Source organism: Saccopteryx leptura, chromosome 10, assembly GCF_036850995.1.
Source record: "Saccopteryx leptura isolate mSacLep1 chromosome 10, mSacLep1_pri_phased_curated, whole genome shotgun sequence".
In the NCBI taxonomy this organism is placed as follows: domain Eukaryota; kingdom Metazoa; phylum Chordata; class Mammalia; order Chiroptera; family Emballonuridae; genus Saccopteryx; species Saccopteryx leptura.
Window position 1 is genome coordinate 34,019,614 of NC_089512.1, and position 13,454 is coordinate 34,033,067.

Genomic DNA, 13,454 nt, shown 5'->3' on the forward strand with positions numbered 1-13,454 from the left:
TCCTAAATCTTTTGTAGTTATGATAAATAGTATTATCTCTTAAATTAATTTCTAATTGTTGCTAGTGTATAGAAATAAAATTGACTTTTATATTGACCTCAAAAAAAAAAAAAAAAAAAAAAAAAAGGCCCTGGCCGGTTGGCTCAGTGGTAGAGCCTCGGCCTGGCGTGCAGAAGTCCTGGGTTCGATTCCCGGCCAGGGCACACAGGAGAAGCGCCCATCTGCTTCTCCACCCCTCCCCCTCTCCTTCCTCTCTGTCTCTTTCTTCCCCTCCCGCAGCCGGGGCTCCATTGGAGCAAAGATGGCCGGGCGCTGGGGATGGCTCCTTGGCCTTTGCCCCAGGCGCTAGAGTGGCTCTGGTTGCGGTGGGGCGATGCTCTGCCCCTCCGGGGCATCACCCCCTGGTGGGCAGAGCGTCGCCCCTGGTGGGCGTGCCGGGTGGATCCCGGTCGGGCGCATGCGGGAGTCTGTCTGACTGTCTCTCCCCGTTTCCAGCTTCAGAAAAATACAAAAAAAAAAAAACCCAAAACAAAACAAAACAAAAAACAACCCCCCACTGGTCAATATTTACAGGGTAATTAATAATCAAATGCATCTCCACTGGGACACAGTTCATTTTTTATTTCTAGGAATAAGACTCATTTGTATTACTGACAGTTTTCTACAACTTACAGTGTTATAAAATAGCTTCAGAACCGAAAGCCAGAGATAACCTGGGAGGACATGCTAGACAGGACACCCATTTTTTTTTAATGCTCATTGCACTCTTTCATAATTTTTCATGACACTTTATAAAAATCCTTATGGTAAATAAGTGCATAAGCAAACTACCCCATGGCCGGCCGTGGCTGTTGGCTGAAGAGGATGCTATAGCCTCGGTGACTTCCCGCCGTGGGCTTCTCTTAACCTTGACTTAAACGCATGGTGGTGCTTTCCTAAATTTGTCCTGCTGGGTTTGAGAGAGTGGACCAGAGACCTGAGAGGGCCCTCTGAGCTCCTCCCTGATGCTCTTCAGGTTAAACAAAGAACAGCTGGCTAGCCTAACCTGACTCCTGTTTCTCCAGTTCCCTCTGTAATACTTGTGTGAGTTGTAAGTAGAAGATGGGAAAGAAATTTCGAGCTGATTGTATGGCTTGAATGACGCTTTCCTTTAGGTAAGGGAGAGAACCTGCATTGTCCACGCACCAGGGAGGGGCCTTTGAGCTGCCATGCTTCTGGCCATGGAAGGCTGTTAACTGTTGTTTTTTTTTAACTTATTTTAATCAACGGGTTTAACAAAATGTTCCCACTAGCATTTCCCACCAGAATGCTGACTGGTCTCCTGGCCACAGATTTTTGTGAACCTTGCTTGACCAGGCAGTGATGCAGTGGACAAAGCGTCAGACTGGGACACAGAGGACCCAGCTTTGAAACTCTGAGGTCGCCGGCTTGAGCGAGGGCTCATCCGGCTTGCCCGTGGGATAGCTGGCTTGAGTTGTGGGGTCACTGGCTTAAGCGTGGGATCATAGACATGATCCCATGGTTGCTGGCTTGAGCCTAAAGATCGCTGGCTTGAGCAAGGAGTCACTTGGTCTGCTGTAGCTCCTGGTCAAGGCACATATGAAAAAGCAGTCAGTGAACAACTAAGGAGCCGCAGTAAAGAATTGATGTCTGTCCCTATTTGTCCCCTTCCTGCCTGCCTGTCACTATTTGTCCCTGTCTCTATGTCAGTAAAAAAAAAAAAAAAAAAAAAAATGTGAACCTCAAAATCTGATATGATTTGATATTGTTTAAATGTAAAGTTGGACCCTTTTCGATCCTGGATCCTTCTCACCAGCTAGCTAATTCAGGACATCTGGGAAAGGGCCAAACTGCTGAGGTCATGATTACCTTGTCCTGATGCTGTCATGCCTGGTTTTGCTAGGCGTCCCTGTTCCTTGATGTCTAAGTTCCCACTGGTGCTGCCCGCCCATTTGCCTGTGCATAAGTTCCTACCCCAAGGCGGAAACGGGGCCCCCATGGTGACTACTGAGAACTAGGCAGTGAGCAGAAGGAAGTGGACATCGATCGAATCAGAGGATATTTCGTATTTTCCTCTGACTTTTGTTTTTCCTTGTTTTCTTTTCTTTTTTTTTTTTTTTATTCATTTTAGAGAGGAGAGGGAGAGACAGAGAGAGAGAGAGGAGAGATAGAGAAGGGGGAGGAGCTGGAAGCATCAACTCCCATATGTGCCTTGACCAGGCAAGCCCAGGGTTTCGAACCAGCGACCTCAGCATTTCCAGGTCGACGCTTTGTCCACTGCGCCACCACAGATCAGGCTCTTTTCTGGTTATTGCCACAGCTAATTTGGCTACGTAGTCTTACCTGACAAGACTTTCCCAAAATAGTAATCCTACTCTAGTTGGAAGTTAGTTGAATTTTAGTCTGTCCACTAGTTTACTCAAAGGGTATTTAAAAAAAAAAAAAAAAAAAGTTCTGGGCTTGGCTGGGTTGACCTCCGCTGTTGTTTGAAGGTCATGGAGGCAGAGCAGACCAAGACAAGGAGCGAGCTGGTGCACAAGGAGACGGCAGCCAGGTACAATGCCGCCATGGGTCGCATGAGGCAGCTGGAGAAGAAACTCAAGAGAGCCATCAACAAGTCCAAGTGAGTCTGCGTGCGGGGGTCTCCGGGCCGTGTGATGGTTCTCTTCCAGGTCTCCTCAGCCTTCTATGTGCCTTGCACTTAGGGACCCCTGTTCCGGGTCCCTTTCCCCCCAACATTCTATGGCCCTGAGGGACAAGAAGGTGCTGAGTGTTAGGAGGGCTACTCCTGGGAAACAGAGAAAAAGGAATTTCAGAAGCAAACCATTCCATGGCCCATGGATAGGACCTCAGTTTACCTGTCAGTATAATGGCAATGAGCTGTGTACACAATCTGTGGACCAAGAGCTAATGAAATGGTGCAGTTTAATGCAGGGTATTTCCAAGTCCCTTTCACTACCACTCCTTTGTATTTTTATACAATGATGATCATGGAGAAAAGCCCCCTGCTCTACTTACAGTTGCTGTGCCTCCAAACCAAAGAAATGGCTTGGGATGGCCTAGCCCCCCCCCCCCCCCCCCAAGACAGACGCTTCGTGGTGGAAGATCCAGAATGAAGCAATGGTCTACACTTAATGCTCAGACACCAAAGTCCCTATAAAAAGCCAGGGTCTTCTGGCTGACCTAGATCCCACCGGACTAGCAGAATATTCACATTTTTCGTTTTTTCTTGCCCATGACCTGGCTGGGTCTGCAGACCGTCTGATATCTGTAGTGCTGGACAGAGCCCAAGAGGATGAACCAGCCTGAGCTTGTCCTTGCGGGGGCCCTGCTGTGTGCAGTGCGGGGACTGTGCTTCCCTTCCCAGGTGACCTCAGCAGAGGAGTGTGTGTTGAGGGAGCCCCTTCTCCAGCCTTATCTGCGAGTCACCCCTGGGTAGCTGACCTCCTTATAAGAGATTCAGGTCACATCAGCCATTGGGCACACTCTGTATGACCTTGCAGAGCCTCCAGAGAGGAGAGTGAACCAGGACACAGGGATTCCAGGATATGTGTGCACACGTGTGGGCTCCCTGTATCCTGAGTGAGCCCAGAGGCTCTGACTCGTGTCTGTGTCCATCAGGCCCCGGAGCTGGGAGCGTCACCTTTAGCTCCTGGCTTCATCAGTTTACTAAATCCTGGAAGGATAACCTGGCCAGCTGTAGCTAATGGATTACGTTTTTCCTTCATGTCTTTCACAGGCCTTATTTTGAACTGAAGGCAAAGTACTACGTGCAGCTTGAGGTACGTGCGGCCTTTGGCCTTGTGCTGATGGGATTATTCTGCAAAGCCCCACTTTTTGTGAAAGACTTCCAAATAGTGCATTTGCTACAAGAGGAGAGTGGAGAAACATTCTTTACTGAGTTTTCAGGCCTCAAAATGGTCTTGACTGGTCTCTGAAGTTCTCCACAACTGCTGATCATTCTCTATACCAGGGGTAGTCAACCTTTTTATACCTACCGCCCACTTTTGTATCTTTGTTAGCAGTAAAATTTTCTAACTGCCCACCGGTTCCATAGTAATGGTGATTTATAAAGTAGGGAAGTAACTTTATAAAATTTATAAAGCAGAGTTACAGCAAGTTAAAGCATATAATAATAACCAAGTACTTTATGTCGGCTTTTCGCTAAGTTTGGCAGAATAAATCTTTATAAAACAACTTACTATAGTTAAATCTTTTATCTTTTTATTTATACTTTGGTTGCTCCGCTACCACCCACCATGAAAGCTGGAACGCCCCCTAGTGGGCGGTAGGGACCAGGTTGACCACCACTGCTCTGGACTGTATGGGGCAGTGGCTCTCAGGGTGCTCCCAGGGCCAGCAGCGTCAGCATCTCTTGGGAACTTGTTAGAAGTGCAGATCCTGAGCCCCCCACCCCTATGCCCACTGAACTGGAAACTGGGTGGAATCCAGCCATCTGAGCTTAACGAGCCCTCCAGGGGATGCTGATGCAAGCTCAAGTTTGAGAACCACAGTGCAGGGGACCAAATGGCTAGAATGTGGCACATGTGTGTGAGTCTGACACCCACTGTCGCTTCCCTGGTGGAGTTTATTCTGCCAGTGGTAGTTTCTGGATAATAGAGCTTTCGTTGGTCACCCCTATGGATACTGGGAGTGGTGGAGGCTGCTTTTTTATCTGGTGCACGGATAGCTTGCAGAAGAATCATCAGGTCCCTCAGGCTTGTCTTGGGGAAGTCTTTGGGGCAGGGCAGTGGGTGGAAACATGCTTGAACCTGTCATTCAAGAGCACCGCAAAGTCAGGAGGGGCAGCCTTCACTTACTGAGCTTCCTGTTCTCCTGACCAGCAACTAAAGAAGACCGTGGACGACCTGCAGGCCAAACTGGCCCTGGCCAAAGGCGAGTACAAGACGGCCCTGAAGAACCTGGAGATGATCTCTGACGAGATCCACGAGCGGCGGCGCTCCAGCGCCATGGGACCTCGGGGCTGCGGGGTCGGGGCCGAGGGCAGCAGCACGTCCGTGGAGGACCTGTCAGGGAGCAAGCCCGAGCCCGATGCCATTTCCGGTGAGTCAGGGCTCATGCGCCAGCCGGGAGGTGACATGCTGTGTGACATGCTTCCAGGGCTCTGACCATCCTGGCTGGGCCTCAGCGAGTTGGGTGAGAGTTAGGACTATTTCTGGGGGGCTTCCCACATTTTGTGAAACAATCTTTACCAAGGTGCTACTGAGCATTCCTCAAAATCAAGATTCTGTGGTCAAATAAGTTTGGAAAATGTCTGATGTTCACCATTCTCTGAGTTTCAAAGTATGTGTTGCACATTCTAAGAGGTAGTGCAGGAAAGAAGTTGTCTGAGAATAGGGGCTGTGGAATTAGATTTGATTCAAATTCTGGCTGTCCCGTCATTACTAGTATATGATGCAGGCAAGGGCTTAACTTTGTTTCTTCACCTGTAAAACGGGGCGTATGACGCTATCTACCATCTACCGTATAGTGATGGTTAGGATGACACGAAACAACACTGGTACCCAGTAAGCACTCCACAAATGGTGGCTCTCCCTGGTGTCTCACCATGGAGACTTTTCCCAGGACCACCTCCTGGGAGCAGAGATTGGATGTGGCCCCCTTTGTGTTAACCAGGAAAGCCCCTCCAGCAGTCTTTGCACACCTCTTCTTCCTTCTCTGTGGAACGGTCCCCGTTGGCTCTTTCCCAAGCTCCTTTCTCAGGTGTTAATTCAGACAACAGGCCCAGGGTGAAGACCTGTATTCTGAGCAGCGGCAGAGTGAGCACAGCATCTCATAAAACCCTGTTCAGAGAGGAACGTGATGCTGAGGTTAACCTAAGGCTAGCTACAGCAGGTAGTGGAAACAGGAATGGAATTCAGATCTGAGCCTATGTCTTGTCCCCAACATTTCAGTCCAGTATTTCTCATTGAGGGGAGAGAAAAGCCTCTATAGCAGTGTCTTTCAACCACCAGTCCAGTGATGTTGAATAATCTTCATACATTCGGGTGGTTAGCTCATGGACTGGCACGGAATATCTGGCGGTTGAAAAACACTGTTCTGTGGGATGCTACAAGGCTGCTTTTACAGATGAGGGAGGAGGAGAGGAAAAATCTACTAGGCAGGATTATGTGTGGGCAGAGGGGGAAACAGTTCAAGGCTGCTGGAGCGGCTTTCCCCACGAGGAGGACATGTCTCGGCCTGGCTTATTCTGGTCTACCGAGGAGGTGAGGCACAAGTCCCAGAGCACTGTAAAGGAAGTCCCTTCGGCAGCAAATCCGCAGACCGTCACCTGGGCAGGCTCTGAGTGTGTCTTTTGGGATAAGTCACCTGGAAGAAAACCAAGGTCCCCACAGGTGTTCCATCCAGGGCCGTTTCTTCCAGCAGCTCCTGCTTCTGTTGCTGTGGAAGGAAGCCCCAATGTGACTGGCTTTTTGGGGATCTATTACAAAGGACCAGCCCTCTTCCTGTGCACACGTGGCTCTATCTGGGGGACTGGGGTGGAGCAAAGCCCCTGATCTGCAGCTGAATTCATCTGCCTTGAGGCAGTGCCTACTGACCCAAACTTCTGGGGCGCACGGGGGCTCGAAAGGCATTGTAAGGACACTGGATGTCTGTGGGACCCAGCCTCTGGCTGCTTTCCTCTGAGTTGCAGCAGTCTGGTCACGCATGCACAGTAGGGTCATGGTCCTTTCAACAGGCACCTAGGGTGGCAGGGATTCTGCCGTCTCCATGCCGTGTCTCTGCCAGCAGCAAACACTTCTTGAGGCGTTTAAGGAACTAGATTCTATCTGCCAGATCTTGAGTGACTGGTCTTTCTTCTCATCCTAGTGGCCTCAGAGGCCTTTGAAGATGACAACTGCAGCAACTTTGTATCTGAAGATGACTCGGAAACCCAGTCTGTGTCCAGCTTTAGCTCAGGACCAACGAGCCCATCTGAGGCAGCCGACCAATTCTCCGCAGCCGTGCGGCCCGGCAGCCTGGATCTGCCCAGCCCCGTGTCCCTGTCCGAGTTCGGGATGATGTTCCCAGTGCTGGGCCCTCGCAGCGAGTGCAGCGGGGCCTCCTCCCCGGAGTGTGAGGTGGAACGCGGTGAGTCGCAGTGCCCCCCACCTCATACAGTGCTGTCCCGGGTGACTCAGTGCTCTATGCAGCCAGACCGCTACCGGGGCTCGGACCCTCACGGATCCCCCAGGCTGTGTTACTGGGTCTGTGAATGTGCTGTTGGTGTTGATCAGAGATCGTATCCATGTCTTGTTTGGGGGCCTCCTGGCTCCATACCTTGGGTTCCGCGTCTCTCGTTACCACAGTCCTCTTAACAAGCACATGCTAGAGAGGTTTCTGTTCCCAGCTATTAAATGAGCGTGACACATTTCATCTCTAACGATAATGATGTAAAATGCCTTGAGGAATAAGAGAGGGAGCAGTTACACGCTGGAGAACCCTCTGTGATGCACACGGTTGGGCAACACTGGGAGAGCCGAGGGTTGACTGGCTTGGGCCTAAGTGACTCTTGGAATTGTCAATACTCACTTAATCTTTACATTTCTATAGGAGACAGAGCAGAAGGGGCAGAGAATAAAACAAGTGACAAAGCCAACAACAATCGAGGTCTTAGCAACAGCAGCAGTGATGGTGGCAAGAGCCGAAGCGGCATGTCCTCCGAGGGCCGGGCTTTGGCCAACAGGATGCAGCAGCTCTCCCTGCAGTGCTCCAAGGGGAGGGAGGGGATTATTGCCGACATCAAGATGGTGCAGATCGGCTGATCCACCCCCGGTCCTGGCCCCAGGGCTCATTACTATTTATACACGAAACTGTACGGAGAACATTGTGCCAATAATCATTTAATACATGCCAAATCGTAAGTGGTTACTCTAAACTGCACTAATGAAGTTTCAGTGACCTTGAGGGCTGAAGCCTTTTCTTCTGGGTAAGAGCTCTTGGGCTGGTTTGCTTTCCAGAGCGGAGCCGTTGTTGCAGGTGGACTGTGACCAGGTTCACGCCTTTGCGGAACAGTAGCTAAGTGTTGTGGAAGCAATAACTAGTTCCTGCGGAAGGGCCCAAGCAGAAGGGCTGGGAAGCTGAGCCCAGCGGGGTCACCAGCTTGCTTCTCATCCCTGTCTGTCACTCTGTTTGGGAAAAGAGATGTTCTTTCCTTTATATTTTAGGGGATCTAAATGAAAACAGAATGCAAGACAAAACTCAAATATTCACAGCATACCCTTTTGACCCAGTGAAGGCTTAAAAAATAATCCAAGAACATAATTGATTTTTATCATCTCTGGTATTCAAAAGGGGCTTTAAGAAAAGTTGGAACACCCATTAAAACCATTTTCTATGAAGGTTACTATGAACTGCACTTTTTGGGGTGGGGAAGGTGAATGCCAGTGTGGGGATGGGGGCGGGGGGATGAGGGTAGCAAGGACATACCATAGAATGGGATTTGTGGCTGTGAGAGAGAAGGTTCTATAGCGTAAACTTCATTCTACCAGCTGAGGGGACTTATTCTAAGAGAAGTGCATGTGAAGATGGTTGCCATTGTTATTCTAGATTGACAAGGTGTTAATTTCTCTGTAGGCTGCAACTTTAAAAATAATTATTTAAGGGTTATGCTACACTAGTATTTCTTAGAGGAAAATGTTTTCAGAGGCTAGGACAGGGAGTAGGCATGTGTTGGCAAAGGCTGTTAACTAGACGCAGTGGAGTCTGTCATACCAATAGTAGTAAGTGTTAAGATTGCTTTTAATGTTTTCATGGTTACCCATGTTTAAGAGCACTGTATTTTACTTGTTAAGAAAACTGGCATTTCTAAAAGAAAAAAAACAACCGCATTTCAAGCTGTCCGTTAATTCTGTCATAACTTGTATATTTCAGTCATTTGTAAATCTCTTCATACTGTAGTGTTTTCTCCTTTTTTAATATTGACACAGTATCTTAATTACAAGGTTATTTTGTACTTGTCTTAATACCTTGAGTGTAATAAAAATGGCTTAAGAAAATGTCTAACTTTCTATGACTTCAAGTGAGAAATCCTGATGTCACCAAAATGTTCTACTCCAGGCAACTTTCTTGCTATAAGAAGAGCATGGAGTATGGTCATCTGTTCTTGTTTTCAATTCAAGTCATGGACTCTAATAGTTTAAGCCCTGATTACCAAGGTCTGAATTAGAATTCTGTTGCTGCTACAAAGCCAACCAATAAGGAGACACAAGGCAGGAAAGTAAAGACAAGGTGGTTATATTGGAAAAGTGGTTCTCAGCCTCTGCTGCACACTGGGCTCTACTGGGAAGCTGAAAAAACACTGCTCTCTGGTCTGAGCCCTGGAGATTTAACCAGTTTGGGGGGGGTACACTACTGGACTTTTAAATGCTCCTCAGCTGATTCTATTCTTTTTTAAATGTATTTTTCTGAAGTGAGAAGCGGGGAGGCAGAGAGATAAGACTCCTGCATGTGCCAGAACGGGATCCACCCAGCAAGCCCACTAGGGGGTATTGCTGCATTGCAACTGGAGCCATTCTAGCACCTCAGGCAGAAGCCATGGAGCCATCCTCAGCGCTTGGGCCAACTTTGCTCCAATGGAGCCTTGGCTGTGGGAAGGGAAGAGAGAGATAGAAGGAAGAGGGGAAAGGGTGGAGAAGCAGATGGGTGCTCCTCCTGTGTGCCCTGGCCAGGAATTGAACCTGGGACTTCCACACACTGGGCTGACGCTTTACCCCTGAGCCAATCGGCCAGGGCTCTATTGTCTTTCTATATTGGTTCAGCCAAAGTAATCACTGCCCTTTTTTATACATCTGTAGCATTGTTTGGAGCTCTGCTACAGGATTCATTACAACACATTCAATTGCTCATATTCAAGTCTCCATTAGATTTTTGAGGGCAGAGATTAGATCTTAATTTGCATACTGTAAGATGATCTTTTAATATAAAAAATTCAATCATGTATGTGTTTATAATAAATATACCTCTTATGCTTTAGATTTTTTTCTGTAAAGGGCCATAGAAAATCTACTTAAAATTAGTATCTAAAATTGAAAGCACTAAATATTTACAAAAGTGAAATCTCATTAGTAAAACAATCGACCACTATCCTGAATGTGAAACAGATTTTTTTTGAACCATGAATTTTTAAGCAAATGAGTTCTTTTGGATGGAACATACTAGATGAAGTCCTTTAATAATCAATTTGTCTAGGTTAAACTATGCAGTTTCCATAAGTATAAACATTTTATTTCAGTTAAAGGTAGCAGAAATATAAAATAAGAAGTCTTGATAATTATAAAGTAGAGACGATGAAAAATACCACCTTATTTTCAGATCTTTAAAATCTTGAGCATCATTCTGTCCTGTAAGATTTTTATGTAAACAACTGGGAATTTACACACAGCAGTAATATCTTGGCAATTTTTCTGAATGCAACTCCAATTACAATATATTAAATTCTCAATTGTATTTTCTCCAGAGTGCTGTTACCATAAAAGCACTGAACTACAGAGCAATGAAAAATATACCAACTAAACAGTGATGTATTCAGTTTCTAAGACTACTACTTTCATCAACCTAAAAATGACTGACAGCGAATGTACACCTCAGTTCTCCTTACATGATTCAATGGGATAGGTATCGAACTTCAACAACCTTCATTCTAGAGCATGAGCACCTTCATGCTAAGTTCATCAGTATTTCTTAAAGCTTTATTCTTTCACAGCATCTGGGCGACATTTAAAGTCACAATGCCAAATTTAAATGTTATGGTGACAAAATTCACTTGGTAAGTGGTTGCCCAAGCTGCAGAGTCTCAACACAAACAGGTTTACCTTACAACATGCTCTGCCAGAGACACTCAATGGAGAGATTTCAGAACAGTACGCCAGCCTACCATTCCACCCAGGAAGTCAACGCCCCTCATCTGGTCTCAGTCCCTCTTAGCAAAGGATATCACAGTGCTGACTGAGGATAAACTTGAATCATCGGCACTTTTTAAATACAACATGGCCTCTAAATGCAAGCTAATCCTACACATACACAAAACCATGTAAATGGTACTTCTAAAGTAATTTAGGGTAACCCTGACTATATACAATTCTTACTAAACACCCTGACTGGAGCACCAGATTCCACTGCAACATTTGTAGAGATTTCTGTTCTGATTGCTCTGTCTAGTGTCCTGGAGATTTGTGTCTTCATCTGAAGAGTCGCTGTTTGGTAAGTAGAACATCCTGTAATTGCTGAGATCTCCTGTCATTGAAGTTGTGTTGTCTTGATGGGGATAATACTATTAAAGTCCAAGAAAAATGGTCCTTCTTGTTTAGGCAAAAAAGTACTGGGAATGATATTATAAATCCCAGCAGGTATATTTTCTAATTCCAGGTAGCAAAACCCACACCTATATTCAGGGAAAATAAAAGGAAGGTTTACAGAAGATGGTGCCACAACAAGTATAAATCAGATGTAATCAAAATGCCAACCTTACCTGTAGTCGCCACTAGACCTCCTCTGAAAGCCATGGGCTCCAGGGTCGCCCACCACAGACACTGTGACAACTTCAAACCCAACACTGTACTGCCTAGCAGTAAAAAGGAACAATGAAGTAGTCTCAAGTAAAAATACCTGAAAATCAGTACACCTAAAGTGCAGATGCACTATTAAAACCTAGTATATGCTTTCTAAAGCTTCAGGAGGAAGTAACACTCTGAAAGACATGCATACTATTTTTACTCTTAATTATAGAAAATATCATTTACATCTTTAAGTAGAAGCCGTAAAAATTAATGCGTTAAACTTAGAAGAGACTATTAAACTTTAGAAGAGACTATATTTTTATTACAGGCTCCCAGATAATAATGTTAACTTTAAATAACAAAATACTGTCTTTAGGCAGAAAAAGTGGGATAGGAAAGAAAATCTTGGGGAAAAAAATCTAAATTGAAGAAAGTTTTAGCATATGGCAGACATAGCATTCCAGTCAGCAGGGAAAGGAAGGATTATTTAGGGGTGGTAATGAGGTGACAAAAATTTAGAAATAAAAGTGTTAAATTGTATCTTATACCAAATATAAAAATACATTTCATATGGATTAAAAAATAGAATGTAAAAATAAAACCGTAAGGGAACCAGAAGAAAGTAACAGTAAAAATTTATCACTGGGGTAAGATTTCCTGCCTCCAGCAAAATAACCCAGAAAAGACAGATTGAATACTTTAAAATGTTTTTTTTTCTATGTAAAAAAATTATCTGGGAAAAATACTTGCAAATATGTGAAGGAGTTAATATTCTTACTGACATATCTTTATTCATGTTTACAATTATGAAAAACATGACAACTCCAACAGAAAAGTGGGCAAGAAACACGAATTAAGCAATAAAGGAAAAAACATTGTCAAGTGTTTTTACATGTTCAATCTACCTAAAACTTAAATACAAAAGGGCAATTAGATACCTTACATTACTTAGCAAACTGGTAAAGGTTTTTAAAATGATTGTGAAATGCAGCCTACTCGTATCTAAAGGATTAGTTTCTTTTGAGTTAATTTGTAAGACAGGCACAATTCCAGTTTTATTTAGAAGTACTATTTTTTATTTGTAGTCTCTATTTCTTATAAAGTTTTTAAAATTGTGAACTACTGAATAACACAATGTACATAAAAAAAAGTGTAACATAATTTGTAAAGTAAACTATCCACTGCGCCTAAAAATCTTTTTACTACAGTATCTTCTATATTAGGAATCCACCTAGAATTGACTTTAAGATTTGATATGAGACAGAGGTCTTAATTACCCTTTTTGATGCACGGGACACTCAATTATTCCAGCACCACTTACTGAACAAACTATCCTTTCCCCACCCCATGCAATACCATCTTTATCATAAACCAAGCATTCATATACGCTGAGGTCTCAAAACCCTATTCTGTTCCACTAAACTCATTTTTAATATTATTAATTTAAGAAAATTCACTCATCACAAACCTTGGTCCTCTGAGCTCAATCAGTAATGGGCCAGTCTTTTCTATATGGAATTGGTAAATGGGATTATTTTTATGAGTCTCTTGGAAATTTCCACATCCTCCAGCACTCGGACCACTCCACTTTCCATTAATCTAATAAAACAAATTTCTGTATTAACAAAACTTCACATTCTATAATTCTATGTTAAAGACAAAAGTCTTTTACAACCCCTCCCACCCCCCCAAAGAAGGCAACTCCCCCTCTGGCTCTACTCTCTCTCCAGGCTTTATCTGCCACTGACAGTCAACGTAGCTCAGGTGACTTTGCTACTTACACTAAGCTCTATCTCCCTTTCTCAGCATACAATCAAGCTGTTCTCCCTGCCAATAATTCTCCCTCAAATCCTCTATACAGCCAGCCCACCCTGCAAAGTCAACCGCAAATTCTACTTAAGAGTTCATTCACACGGCCTTCCCTAATGACCAAGGTTTACATTAATCTTTCTCTGA

At 44.9% G+C, this 13,454-nt stretch overlaps 2 protein-coding genes and 1 long non-coding RNA gene across 4 annotated transcripts in view; 1 reads left to right on the forward strand and 2 right to left on the reverse strand.

Annotated features, from left to right (window-relative positions):
- Positions 1-543, reverse strand: part of LOC136382510 (uncharacterized) — a 296,768-nt gene extending 296,225 nt beyond the window's left edge. The window contains exon 1 of the long non-coding RNA XR_010747245.1: positions 531-543. This is a non-coding gene — a long non-coding RNA (uncharacterized lncRNA). The remainder of the gene's footprint in view (positions 1-530) is intronic.
- SH3BP5 (SH3 domain binding protein 5) overlaps positions 1-8,999 on the forward strand; it is a 79,683-nt gene extending 70,684 nt beyond the window's left edge. Inside the window, exons 5-9 of the mRNA XM_066351841.1 lie at positions 2,493-2,623; positions 3,740-3,782; positions 4,845-5,064; positions 6,832-7,092; positions 7,555-8,999. Coding sequence (XP_066207938.1) covers positions 2,493-2,623; positions 3,740-3,782; positions 4,845-5,064; positions 6,832-7,092; positions 7,555-7,766 — 867 coding nt within the window. The 3' untranslated portion in view covers positions 7,767-8,999. The remainder of the gene's footprint in view (positions 1-2,492; positions 2,624-3,739; positions 3,783-4,844; positions 5,065-6,831; positions 7,093-7,554) is intronic.
- Positions 9,000-10,205: 1,206 nt separating this feature from the next.
- The window catches only part of CAPN7 (calpain 7), a 36,874-nt gene continuing 33,625 nt past the window's right edge, over positions 10,206-13,454 (reverse strand). For both annotated transcript variants that reach the window (XM_066351837.1, XM_066351836.1), the window contains 3 exons: positions 12,967-13,097; positions 11,471-11,563; positions 10,206-11,383 (listed from right to left, as the gene is read on the reverse strand). In XM_066351837.1, coding sequence (XP_066207934.1) covers positions 11,239-11,383; positions 11,471-11,563; positions 12,967-13,097 — 369 coding nt within the window. In that variant the 3' untranslated portion in view covers positions 10,206-11,238. The remainder of the gene's footprint in view (positions 11,384-11,470; positions 11,564-12,966; positions 13,098-13,454) is intronic.